At 38.4% G+C, this 14268-nt stretch overlaps 1 protein-coding gene across 1 annotated transcript; it reads left to right on the top strand.

Annotated features, from left to right (window-relative positions):
• The first annotated feature begins 30 nt into the window (after window positions 1-30).
• LOC125234365 (sorting nexin-2) lies at window positions 31-14118 on the top strand. Its single transcript, XM_048140555.1, has 10 exons — window positions 31-220; window positions 1894-2007; window positions 3245-3488; window positions 4793-4978; window positions 6142-6263; window positions 7139-7345; window positions 8030-8146; window positions 9481-9600; window positions 10478-10630; window positions 10772-14118. The coding sequence occupies exons 1-10, from the start codon at window positions 128-130 to the stop codon at window positions 10820-10822; spliced, it is 1407 nt and encodes a 468-aa protein (XP_047996512.1). The 5' UTR covers window positions 31-127; the 3' UTR covers window positions 10823-14118.
• The last annotated feature ends 150 nt before the right edge of the window (window positions 14119-14268 follow it).

Raw genomic sequence — 14268 nt, 5'->3', positions numbered from 1 at the left:
TATCTTTCTTTTCATTTTAGCTTGATTTTAGCTCGTCTCGGTGTAATTGAAGTGAATTTGTACTGCTGTTTGTGATAACGTTGCTCTTGTAGTTTAAATAGTGTATTTAATTCGTGCCTAGCTCATCATGTCTGAGGAGCCTGATACGCCGCCCTTCAGCACCGTCGATATTAACAACGAGAGCCGTGATGACGAGGATCTTTTTGCATCAGCGGTCCAGGTATCTTACTAGAATCCTGTTTATTTTGTTGAAAGTGCCATAACCGCCGCAAATTCAATCGTATCCCGCTGAGCCGGCTCTGCAGCCGTCAACGCCCCCTTGTTCCTGTCACATACACCCATTATTTTCTTTTAAATTGTAGTTACATGTATTGTCTGAATTGGGATGTTACTAATTGGCTATTATTACAGCTCTGCTGAATAGTTAATTAGCGTTTTCAGGTTAGCAGTCACCTTGAACATTATAGAGTTTCTACTTTGTTTGTAGTTGTAGGATGGCAAACAAGTTTAGTATTATTCATTTTTTACTATAACAGATACAAACTTAAATACTTGTTTATAGCTTAGTATAATGAGGTGTTCTGAGATAATGCTGCAGATAATAATTTATACAATGAATCATCCTTATATTTCTATGCAATTCATTATTCCTATGAAGCAGCTAAGTAGCTTTTACCGTGTATCATCATGTATAAAATGAAACAAACACATTCATATCTTTATAATAAGACCTTTGTCACTTTAAACATAAGTTGTTTACACTTACTTTTAGTCAATATTTTTGCTGACTTCAATATTTCTGATGTTGAAACAGAAGTGTGCCAAAAACAATAAAAGATGTTTGACAGAAGTAATCTTACCAATACAGCAATAAGTGCATCGTACAATAGCTATGATTTCATCTCTTTATTTACCAATCAATGATACATTTTGTTCAATTGATATCAATTTAGGTTCTAATAACTGAGTTAACACATTAATACTCAATAATTGTTTGTATGTTTTAAAATTAATAGATATAGGTAAACAACTCATTTATACTAACAAAAACTACAGTTGGGGAAATATTGAAATTATTTAACACACTACTATTAATTATATAGTAAAAATATATAAATTATAAGTTACACAGACATTATAAATTATAGAAAAAATATGCTAGTGGCCAGGTGGTCTAATAAGTTGTTATCCTCATAAGCTTGATTTATTTCTAGCTCTGCTAGTATAGAATTTGGCCACTTTTCGTTTATTATTTATTTTCATTGTCAGTTTCGTTCACTGCCCGTTGGCTCCATAGAAAACCAGCGCCGCTGACCACACCAGCCATGTCAGCTGCAATGCTGAGTGGAGATCATTTTACTCACATCTTTAGTACCTACTACTTTTTACTTTGTGCAACTTTTTACCCTGTGTTATTTGTATTGATGTGTTGCCTGAATAAATGGTTTCTACTCTATTGTATGATATTTATTTCAATTTATAATTCCATTCCAACAACAGTGTGCCCTATATATTTAATAAATATTGTTTTGTAAAGTCCTTATAGAGTGCATATCTACCGATGTAGTGTGAAAAGCTTTTCCTTCTTTTTTTTACGGAAACGTTCGTATTTGTCATGCTAGTTCAAACAGTGTCAGTATGTCTTGTACTGAGACTGACTGAAATAGCATGACACATTCGTACGTTTCCCTAAGAATATGAAGGAAAATCTTTTCGGACTACATCATAATATGTCAAAGAATAAATGTTTGTATATAAAAGAAACTATTAAACATTTTCAAAACCACCTGCTAGTTAAGTTTTATATTGGCACTAAGTGTTAAAACTAACTTACATTCCAATTTAATACAGTGTTTACAGCTTAGCAATTCCATGATTTATTTTTAATCACAGGAAGTCAGCCTGGATCCAGAGGTGAACGGGACCCGAGAGACTTTGGACCAGATCTCCATTAGCAATGATGCTCCCGGTAACACCGGGTCTATTGGAAGCCCTATCATGGAGGAGGTATATTACTCTATATTCTTTACTATATTCACAATGTCTGGTAACAGTACATTTGCCCCTTGAAGTTTTGATATAAGCACCTAAACATGAAACATAACACGCATACTAACATGAAAGCAATAAATAATTGATTGATTGATTAAAGTAATTTGCGCACTAGTGAGAGAAAGTAGAACCATATGTAAAGCCTGATCAGATATATATGACTATTGTCAAGAGGGCGCTGTTATTCTGATGTATGGGGTGACAGTTCAGTTTAGTATGTAGCAAAATAGTTGTAATGAAATTCCGCAACATGTAGCGTAGTCATATATTTCTGGTGAGGCTTTACTGTAAATGTTCCATAATTCCATAATGTGTTTGTTACACATAACACAGTGTGTCATACTTCACATATACTCAATGTCATGTTTTCAACAATTATTGCCAAATACAGTTGTTTCTGGCTTTGTATTACACTGATAATGAAACAGCTGTTATCTACAACATTATTGGGAGAGATAAACCATGCATGTGGCTTGTGTACATTACTAGTCACTACAAATGGTTTAATTAATATGAAACGATAATTATAATAAAGTGATGACAGACATGGCAAATTTTAAGTATGACTCAAGAGGAGCCCTGTATTTACTTATCTACTTTCACTCATGTTAGGTAAAGAAGTACAAAGAGTACTCCATTTTATGATTGTGTGGGCAGAATTTATAACTTGTCATGTATAATTTTATTTAATAGTCAGTAATCATACCATAGTATGCAATTAAGACCCAGTAAGAATATAAAAAGTGCTTAGGAAAAAAAAAATATCAACTCTTCATATGTACATAAGTGTATAAAAACTAAGACTAAACTTAAAAGCTAGCTGAGCATTTCTTTTTTTTTTCGCCACTTTTACGAAATGTGATATTTTTGAAAAAAAATGTTATTTCTACTCAGAATCACTAGCTTCTTCAATCCTAGTAGTCAAAAAAATTATCCCATACGATTTTTTTTCCTATTTTGGTACCATTTTCCATACATGTGTGGGGTAACAAAAGAGGAAAATAACAAAAATGTATGGAAATTCTGGGACACTTTTTGTCTCTCAGTGAGATTACAATTGACCTAAAATTCCCTAAAAAAAATCAAAATAAAAAAATGGCAAAAAAAATGAATGCTCAGCTAATGTCTAAAATAGGCCCTTGAGGAACTGTACCAAAAATAGTCTTCATTACATATACATTGCCTATTTCAGATCGCTACAGAAAGGGCGAACAACATAATAATAACAGTCACAGAGCCACAAAAAATCGGAGAAGGCATGAGCTCTTACGTAGCATATAGAGTGCTAACAAAAACCAATATGCCTATATTTAGTAAGCACGATTTCTCTGTGTTGAGGCGCTTCAGTGATTTCCTTGGGCTTTATGAGAAGTTAATGGAGAAATATTTACGCTCGGGGAGAATCATACCACCGGCGCCTGAAAAGAGTATTGTGGGTAAGGAAGTTTAAACACTAATATTTAAACATAATAAAGGATGACTCACGTCACGTCAGACCGGACCAGTGCTTTGTTTTCTATAGTCTATAGAAATCATTCGTCCGCAAAGTCTGGCCTGGGGGCCGATTTTTGAGTCTCACTGTCACTAAAATACCGGTTGAAAACGGTGAATTGCCTATTATTTTTAGTGACAATTTTCTGAATTCGAACGCCGTGAGATTCAAAAATCGGCCCGCAGACCTGGCTCAGTCTAATGTGAGTCATCCTTAAACCTCTTGTTAATGTTAACTCCTCGAGTGTCAGACTGATTTTTGAGTCATAGGAATTTTGATTTTATTCCAATTAATCAAATTTGTTTGATTGACGTAATCGGCCGAGAGTCGGCCGGCTGACACTTAAAAGAAAATATTTGACGTCTCATGTAGAACATTGTTGCTTTTATTAAGGACAAAATTTGCTAGTAATTTTTAAATGAATAACTTGTTATAGTGTCCTTATTCTTAAGCGAAAATGTGGTACTTTTAGCTTGAAAACGCCACTTTCATAGCCAAATATAAAAAGACAACTGTATGTTTCTACTGTACCTACTATACGAATTATACTGAATAATTTTAAAGTGCGCGTTCCACTATAAATTACGTACGACGTTATTAAAAATAATCTTCTCCAACGATGAAAGTACCTTGAGTACTTGATGCAATCTGTTTACGTTCTGTAGGAGCCAAAACAGTCATCATACGTATTTACATTTAATCGTTATGTCTTGTTTTATAAAAGCAAATATGCGTCCGATCTGAATTTTAGTGCAATCTAAATTTTTAGCAAATTTTAAAAATCTGTTATTACAAGCTTTTATTCAACTTGCCTTGTTAGTGTGCGTCAAAACGTAGGAGCTAAATTTCAACCACTTCCCGGTTTCCGATTGAGCTGAAATTTTGCACACATGTAAATCACGTGACAATGCAATATTATGGTAACATAGAGCTGATCTGATGATGGAGCAGAATGGTGGTCACAGAAACCCTGTTATGAAACGTCTTATCCCCATCGAGTAAGGAGTTTTTATAATAGAAACGTCTCGGAGATGTAGATGGCTGTTGAAAGAAATGTACAGTCGGCGATAAAAGCTTGTGCCAAAAATTATTTTTTTGCAAAAAAACTTATTTTTAAAACCTAACGACGAGAGTACCTAAAACGAAACTTTGTAGTCGCTTAATCCTTGTACCTAAGTCTGAACTGTCTGAAGAGGTTCTTATTGAATAAGACAAGATCGCACCATGTTTACAGAGTTTTTATTTCAGGAACAACAAAACTAAAAATGACCTCAACCCCGTCAACCGAGAGCGCCAACGGGGGCTCGGCCTCCGCCAACGTCCAATCGCAGTTCGTCGAGCGGCGGCGAGCGTCTCTAGAGCGGTTCCTGAATCGCGTGGCGCAGCACCCGGTGCTCTGTATCGACCCGGACTTCAGACAGTTCCTCGAGTCTGGTAACTATTGACACACAATCTTATGCATGAAATATATAGCGGTTCCTGAATCGCGTGGCGCAGCACCCGGTGCTCTGTATCGACCCGGACTTCAGACAGTTCCTCGAGTCTGGTAACTATTGACACACAATCTTATGCATGAAATATATAGCGGTTCCTGAATCGCGTGGCGCAGCACCCGGTGCTCTGTATCGACCCGGACTTCAGACAGTTCCTCGAGTCTGGTAACTATTGACACACAATCTTATGCATGAAATATATAGCGGTTCCTGAATCGCGTGGCGCAGCACCCGGTGCTCTGTATCGACCCGGACTTCAGACAGTTCCTCGAGTCTGGTAACTATTGACACACAATCTTATGCATGAAATATATAGCGGTTCCTGAATCGCGTGGCGCAGCACCCGGTGCTCTGTATCGACCCGGACTTCAGACAGTTCCTCGAGTCTGGTAACTATTGACACACAATCTTATGCATGAAATATATAGCGGTTCCTGAATCGCGTGGCGCAGCACCCGGTGCTCTGTATCGACCCGGACTTCAGACAGTTCCTCGAGTCTGGTAACTATTGACACACAATCTTATGTTTCAATTACTATCTTATTATTTAAGTTTAACAATGACAGTACTTTACTTGAGGTCCATAGAGGCACGGCGCGTGAACTCACATGTTATTTTATATTACATATTCATATTCATTGATTGCATCCATGGTATTATAAATAGATGTTACAAAAGTTTACGTGCTCATGGACCCTATTAGGGCTTGGCAACATATTTATATGCTATACTACATATACGATACAAGAACAAAACTTAAGTACTAATTTTTCATATAAATAAATAAATAAGTTATTTAATTATCCATGAAATCTTGGAGAGAATATGGGCATTCATTGACAAGATAAGTTTGGAGCTTATTTACAAAGTTAACATAATATTTGTTTTCATTTTTTATATACTGGGGGATCTGGTTGTATATTCGGATGTCTATTGAACATGTGAAAGCTAGCTGGAACTGCTTGAATAAGTTACATTGCACTGCAGACTATTAAAGTTACATACAATACAATTTAGCTAGACCCTTATACTACTTTTTAATCTTTCAATATACTAATACTCTTTAATGATCACATTTGAAAACGATAGTTGTGTTTCTTTTAGACACGGAGCTGCCCAAAGCGACAAGCACGTCTGCGCTGAGCGGCGCGGGTATGGTGCGGTTCTTCAACAAAGTGGGCGAGACCGTCAACAAGATCACCTACAGGATGGACGAGTCCGATGCTGTAAGTACATCTTCTTTTAGGATCTTAGTACTTTCCTAGCTTTTCTGTTGCAATTTTGGTATCTCTTTCTAACCAAAAACTCTGGAATTATTGAAGGAATTAGTAAATTTTTGTCTAAGGTATTATTTCACTTCGACTTGGCACTAAATATTGAAAAAAAATCTTGGTCGAAGTAGACGGTTTGACTATTAGATGAATGGTAAATAAATGCACTCTACCCTCTTTGAATTAGGGCGACTGAATGAATACATCTACAGGGTAATATCGTAGAAATGAGCGGCATTAAGTCAGTCGAAATGTATTAAACAGCCAAATTATTTTTAGCGATTTTAGCATTAGTCCTATAATAATAGTTATTTGTTATACAAGGGGGCAAAGTTGTATTTTAACGCCGAGTGTGGAATTGAAAAAGTGAAAGGATTCTATAGTTGAACCACGAGCGAAGCGAGTGGTTCGAGAATAGAATCCTGAACTTGCGAGTTTTTAACACACGAGAAGTAAACTACATTTGCACCCGAGTGTAACACAAAACTTTTCCCCTCGCTATAGCGAGGAAACTACAACGCAAAAAATGCGTTTATCACTGCTTCCAGTAGTTCCACAGGTGATAAATCATCTTTATTACTAGATTCATCTACTTTTATCAATTTTAAAGCAGTTAATTTGACTTTATTCAAGGTCAAATTACTTTACCCACTAGCGGGGAAAATGCGTTTTTACCCGCTGGTATTAAAGGACAAAACACGTGTTTCCGAGCTAGTGAGAGGAAAAAGTTGTTTATTATGACCTCAAAAGTCACTATGCAAAGTTTGGCTAGTACTTACCAAATCACCCGTTTCATTTCATTCATTGTTTACTTAGTTCATGTTTCGCAGTGGTTCGAAGAGCGTGCCGGCCGCATAGAAGCCCTGGAAGCGTGTCTCCGACGCCTATGCGGCGCTTGCGAGTCCTTAGCGTCCGAGAGGCGCGAGCTCGGCGCACGATCGCACGATACAGCGCGCGCCGCCGCCGCACTGTCTGGTGCAGACCCGCATGCACCACTGTCAAGAGCGCTGAGCCACCTGGCTGACTTACACGAAAAGGTAAGACACTGGTACGCCTCATAGGCGTAACTAGCCTTCGAACGGTGCGAATTCGATGCGTGCGCACATGATACCGCTCGCGCTGCCAACGCATTGTCCGGGGAGCACTGCAGACTCGCACGCACCGCTCTCGAGAGCACTGAGCTAATTGGCAGACCTGCACGAGAAAGAAACACTAACAACATTACACGTGTGAGGCGAATGCGACTCTAGCGTCCGATCTGCGCGAGCTCACCGCATAAGCACACGCCACAACCCGCGTTCCAACGCTCTGTCCGGGGCAGACCAAACACACCGACGGTGCGGCATCGCTTTCAAGAGCTTTGAGCCCCAGGTAAGGTATTACTTATACCGAGCGACGTGAGCTGGCCTTGCGCCGCCTTTACGCTGTCGGATGTAGATGCGCACGCACAGCTTTTGAGAGCGCTTAGCCACTTGGCTAACCTGCACGAAAAGGTAGGACACTGGTACATGTATGAGGCTAGTCTAGCCTCCGATCGCCACAAGCTCGGCGCGCGCCTCCGCCCGCGTTGTCTGACGCTGACCGAGAGGGCTGAGCCACCTGGCTGACCTGAATATTTTGATAATAGTGTACCGGTCTACGATCTTATGGCCTAAGCTTATTGAAGAAAAATGTACCTTCTTAGATATAGCAACTTATTTATCACATGTCTTTTATTTCAGATAGAGCAGTTAAGAATTGAGCAGTCGAACACGGACTTCTACGTGCTCACGGAGCACATCAAGGACTACCTCGGGCTCATTCAAGCCATCAAGGACGTGTTCCACGAACGAGTCAAGGTAATACAAATTCCGATCAAATGTGACATTATCTGGGTAAAGGGACCTTATTTTCGATGTCGCTTACGGCGTTATGAGCGATGTTCGTGTACAAATACGACGCCGCGGGACGTAAGCGCCATCGAAAATAAGGTCCCTTTACCCAGATAACGTCACAAATAGTTACTACAAATTCCTACAATCGACTCTGTTGACTCATAATGAAACATCATTTTTTTGGCAAAATTAATTTACATTAAATATATATGTCCAAATCTGGATCCTTAATTGTACATATACGTAGAAAATGTATGATATTTTTCATTCTGGATTCTTGGAGAAAAACATTTTTACGTTTTTCCTTATTAACGAAAATCTGTAAAAACTGGCTAAATTCCTCTAGGCTCTGATATTTGTTCCTGAGTCATGGATGTTTTCTATGTATATAAGTATTTGTATATTATAATTATATATATCGTTGTCTAAGTACCTGCAACACAAGCCATCTTGAGCTTAACCACAGTATAAAGACCACTCATCACCCATAAACACTACAGTAACGTCGTCAATGCGACATTGACGTCATTTTTAATTTCGCTCTCTACGTTCTCTCACGCACTCAGTTATACGTCAACACAGCGCGCAGCGCGGCCCCGACTAGGCTTGTGTCGTTCACGAACTATAAAATTCCATCAATGACCGAAACGAACTGAATCTTTCCGTGCTCCGTGAATCGGTCTTTGCTCATTTAGTTCAGTATAGGATCGGCGAGCGCGAGCGGTTTGGATCAAGAAAGAGTGTGTGACGGCGCCGACCGGGAGCGAGGTATTTAGCAAAGCGACACCAAAACGTCAAGTTTTCATATTAAGCTTCGGTTACTTACAACCTTTCGGCCCGGAATTGTTATTGTCTGTGGAATATTCGTATCATTTTGACACTAGCGGTCCCATTCGTTCTGATTTTTCCGACCGTAGTGGTCGCTGGTCTGACTGAACTAAATGAGCAAAGACCTAAAAGAGCGAACTAGTTCGTGGGAGCGATTGAACGAGATCGGAGCGCTCCGATCAACGAACGAAACGGCACAAGCCTAGCCCCGACTAGCTTATCCACGATTTACCAGATTTGCATGTACTCGCTGCGTGCGAGGGTTACCTTTTTCGACACACCGCGCGGCGTGAAGTTTGTTAGAAGAGTTGTTACTGCTTTACACTGTGGCTTATCGTGCGACTCAGTCAATCTGTGTAAGAATGTCCTATAATTTTTATTTATTTATTTATATCGCTCACAGGACTCTTTACTTACCTAATACATTTTTTTAACATGTCCCTAATAGTATTGTTTTGTTTTATTTCCAGGTGTTCCAGAACTGGCAGCACGCACAGATGCAGCTGACGAAGCGGAGAGAAAACAAAGCAAAGGCTGAGCTCGCCAATCGCCCCGAGAAGATCGAGCAGGCTTCGCAGGAGATCATAGAGGTAAACAGCTTACCATCACCTGTATGTTGCAGAAGTTCCAGCTGTTCCAGACGTGACTTCACAAATTTAGCTGTCTAGAGATCAAGCGAAGGCCGAGCTCCGCATGTGTTTTCTGAAAATTCTAACATTGTAGTATTATTGAGAGCCTGTAATGTCCCACAGAGCAAAGGCCTCCCCCCGCATTTTCCATTCCTCGGCAAAAATATATTTAACTCCGTATAGACGGAGACGGATAAAGTCTGAGAAAAACCATACCTCAAAGCCCTAGAGAAAAAGGTACGGTGGCCTAGTCGGCGTTACACCTTTGGGGAACGCTTGGATAGATGGCGCCAATAGTAATATTTGACATTTTAACACATATCAATTTGTCAAAACTGAGGTTCAAAAGTTTTAAGCTTGTGTCGAGAGATGGCAGTCTAGGCACTGTGATTAAAGATTTTACTTTGACAGTAACTCTCTATAAAACTCGATCCTCTTTGCTCTTGGTTTTGAACAGTCTGGCCATTCTTTCAAAAATGATTCTAACTCTCTTTGCCATCGCATACGTGTTCTACCGCGCCCCATTTCATACGTGGTCTAACGCAACAGCACAGCGAAGTGATAACTTCACATTCGCCCTACGATAGACATTTTCAGTCCAGTGCCATTTCAGACAGGCGGCTTTCCTATTCCGAGCTACATCGATCAATTATGCTCTGGAGCGCAGTGTTGTGTTTCACATGCGATCCACTAATTTTACATCTAATATCCTGCGCTCACTGGCAAACCCCATGTTTGACCTTCTAAGACGATGTCAATGACCAAAATTGTACATGAGAATTACAGGTATATGTCCATCAATTTCCTTTTTAGTGAATTAACATTTTGTTACTTGCAGTGGGAATCAAAAGTGGAACGCGGCCAACAGGAGTTTGATCAGATCTCGCGAGTGATCAAGAAGGAGCTCGAACGTTGGGACGAAGTGAGAGTAGTAGAGATGAGGGCCACGATACTGCGGTATCTTGAAGAGCATATGAAGCACCAGGCACAGGTATGTATATGCATTACCTTACTTTTCTGTGTACAGATTTGTGCAGTACCACAGTATAATAAAGACTACTATCGTACAGTATAGCCACTCGCTTGGTGTCCAAATGTTACTGATACTTATTTCAAATTGAAATCTGTTCAGGCCATCCGCTACTGGGACGCCTTCCTGCCCGAGGCCCGCGCCATCAAATGAGGCCCCGCGCCCCGGCCCGCGCGCCCCGCGCACTAGCGCGCGCGTGTGGCCGGCACGACGCGCCGGGGCGTATCACGCGTGCCGATACCGCTGCGTTAACGTTCGGATGACAAGACTGGGACCGTCGAGTGGAACGGAGATCGGTAGATGTTGCTAACTGTAAGTAAGAAATGTAGTGAGGTCATTTTGCGGAAAAAGTGACACGAATCATCTTATTAGAGTTAGTCTACGTTAGCTATGCATAAACTAAATGCCTTATTTACACGGCACGCGAAATCGCATGCCATTTTAGTTACATTGCGGACTGTTGAAGTTATATCTTATTCTGCCGACTTTCAGAACTGTTAGACGGTGTGGTACGAATTTGCTGAAATGATATCTTCGCGTTCGGTTCTAACTTGCTAAGCGAAGGACGAGATCTCGTATGAGCGTTTCATTATAATGCGGTATTTCATCGGTCGCCTGAGTTGGTGTAACATCAATAGTTTTTTACGTATCTAAGTTCGTATGCGAATTCGCACGCCGTCTAAATTACCCGAGTCATGGTTTCGTAGAAATTTTACATGAATTCTAACATTTCCAGTCTCTGTCCTATAATAACGCAATTTTAAATGTTTTTTTTTATCTATCATTAGTGACTTTTGCCACTATATTACTATATGACCCTAAACACTATAAATAAACTAAATTAAGAAAATACTTTGGCTGTCTGTTCAATTTAAATAGGTTTAGTGGCAGCCACAATGTTTATGAACAATATTAAAATGTATTTTATTTTAAAACTTATAAATAATTAAGAATAATATAGCTTAAGTTAGGCTTAATCGCAAATTCCCTTGCAAAGAAGTATAGTTTTTCAATTTGATTGAATATTATTTAGATTCTCTGATAGTTGCCAAATTATTGTCATAAATGTTAGCTACATCTACTGGTCTACGTTCAGATTACATTTTATTTTTTAGATAAATTAAATAATTAATTGTTTTATGATATATGTAAAATATAAAATATTCATTCCTAATGTATATTTGACATATTTCGTGGCAGTAGGAAGTTAGAGCGCTAAAAATAATGTTTGTTAACTTTTCTGTACATGATTATTATTGCGAAATATTAGTTATTATATTGTAACAGTCAACCAATTTAAATCATAGACCACTTGAGAACCTTTGCACAGTAAACGTCAATGTGACTTCTTATGGCAAATAGAACACGGTTTAAATGAGACATGGTTCTAGAGTGACGTAGGATTCAAGTTGGTTGACAGTACAGGTTGATATACAAAAGCTGGTACTAATGGAATGAACCAAACTTTCATTGTATGGGTAACACTGGTGTCAATACAATCAGAACAACCTTTTTTATTATTTTCATTTAATTTATGCCAGCTCTTGTAACTTGACACATCTGTTTTTTTCTTTAATATGTCGTTACATAATCAAATTTAATTATATTTTCGATTTTACCAACCAATGCGTTGCTTTAACCATTGGCTTCTCACTGACAAGATATTTAGTTGGCAGATTTAGAAGGTCCGATTTTAGTCTGTAAACATTCTGAATATCCCAATTTCAGGAGTATTAAAATAAAAAGAAGAGATTCAAAGAATTGAAAAGTATTTAAAAGAGCTAAGAACGATGTAAATTTATTTTTATGCTTTTTGAGATTTAATTTACTGAAGTACACTTCCAAAATCGTTCAGTAATAAAATAATGTTTAATATCTAAGATGTAGTTAGAAAAAATAAGTTTTATTTTTAGTACAGGCGAGATAATGTTACTTATATAAATTACCTCGAATCGTTATATTTCCATACTGCATAATTAATATACCCGGTCCACACAGAGCGAGCAGCGTCTCGGGACGATCCAACTTAACAGCCCGCCTCGACCGAGGCACCTCTACATTGTCAGTTTGCCGCGCGTGGAAACTGCCTTGCCACGCGGCTCACTCTTTGTGAACCCGCCTAATCATATAAATGATATTCGGCTTTAGCCACACGTGTCTGATGTTTTTGGCAGTCAAATAGTTAAAAACTACCTGTAATGTAAATACATAAATGGCTTAAGATACCAAACTGTTTCATGGGAGTAATAAACCATTTATTCAAATTTAGATTTCTCTTGAATTTACTTGTAACCAATGGCAAAGAATGATGAAATTTATTATATTCTAATAGCACGATATCACCGTCTCCAATTGATATTATCTGAATTTAAACCAATCACTTTTATGTACAAAAGATTTTTCATATCATCATATCGCCATGGCACAACATCAATATTTTTCACGACTTGTCCTGCTTGCATAATGATGTAGGTAAGTACATACTTTTTCGCATTTATTCTTACCAAGCCGGATCCAGCTTCGTGCCCAGGGGGGGGGGGTCACGTGGTAAAGGCCCGGAGCCCCAGGGGGGGGGGGGTCACGTGGTCTATTTGTATGGCCAACTTAGGGGGGGGGGGGGTCATGACCCTCCATGGTTCTTACGGTTCCGAACCTTAAGGTTCCGAATTAATTTCACTGAAAAGCTTCCAAAAATAGTTATTATATACTGATTTATTTTTACTTATTCACTTAAAGAGTAAAGACAAGGTGGTACGCAAGTCACGTGACTTCCTGAATCTAAACTTAATAAAAAGAAACAGCGTTTTGTACCGATGATTGTTGTCTTTGGTCCCCACCTGTTATTAATTACAATTTTAAAGGCTAAGCCAAAGGCATTACGACATTCTCCATTAGATTATTTCAGTTAATATCTATGTTCTATGTTTTTTGTATTTTCATGCTATCTCTTCATTCTTGTGCACTGGGGTCAGTACTATTAAACAATGTCTAATTAAGGACAAAACTTTTCATTTTTATTTTTGTGTCATCATTCCACGAGTCCACGGCCTTCGAGAATGTAGAGCATAGTGACATTTCTAAATTGTATTGAATATTTAAAGTTTTGTTTTAGAGAAACAAATCAGAAATGACGTCACTATGAGCATGCTTTAGATTAAGACTATTCAGGTTTTGTTATATCCCTGTATATTTTTATAGTCATTCGTTTTTATTACTTATAATTAAATGGAATATTAGGTATCGCGTATTAGAAATTGTATAAAAATAAAAATGAATGTATATAATAGGTACCCTAGATCTATATTAGTTAGCATGATTGTAAATCTCGAGTCTAACGTATTCCTTATTTTTTATATTGCCAAATATATTTAGCGGTAATCGATGTATTGGAAGAGACGGATACCTAAATATGTATATCAATAAAGTATATAATGTTGATTTCAAATACATACACTTGTTTTATTTGTACTTTGTAGCTCGTTTCTTTCACGAAGACGACTGCTCTACTTATCCAGAGAGAAGATAACCGAAAATTTTTATTTACAAACAGGAAAAACCTCATTAGATAGCCGATAATCAAATCTGATTTAGTCACGTCA

The sequence above is a fragment of the Leguminivora glycinivorella genome, chromosome 16 (genome assembly GCF_023078275.1).
Source record: "Leguminivora glycinivorella isolate SPB_JAAS2020 chromosome 16, LegGlyc_1.1, whole genome shotgun sequence".
Lineage (NCBI taxonomy): Eukaryota > Metazoa > Arthropoda > Insecta > Lepidoptera > Tortricidae > Leguminivora > Leguminivora glycinivorella.
The sequence above is the reverse complement of the archived record's forward strand: the minus strand, read 5'-3'. Positions and strand labels throughout refer to the sequence as shown.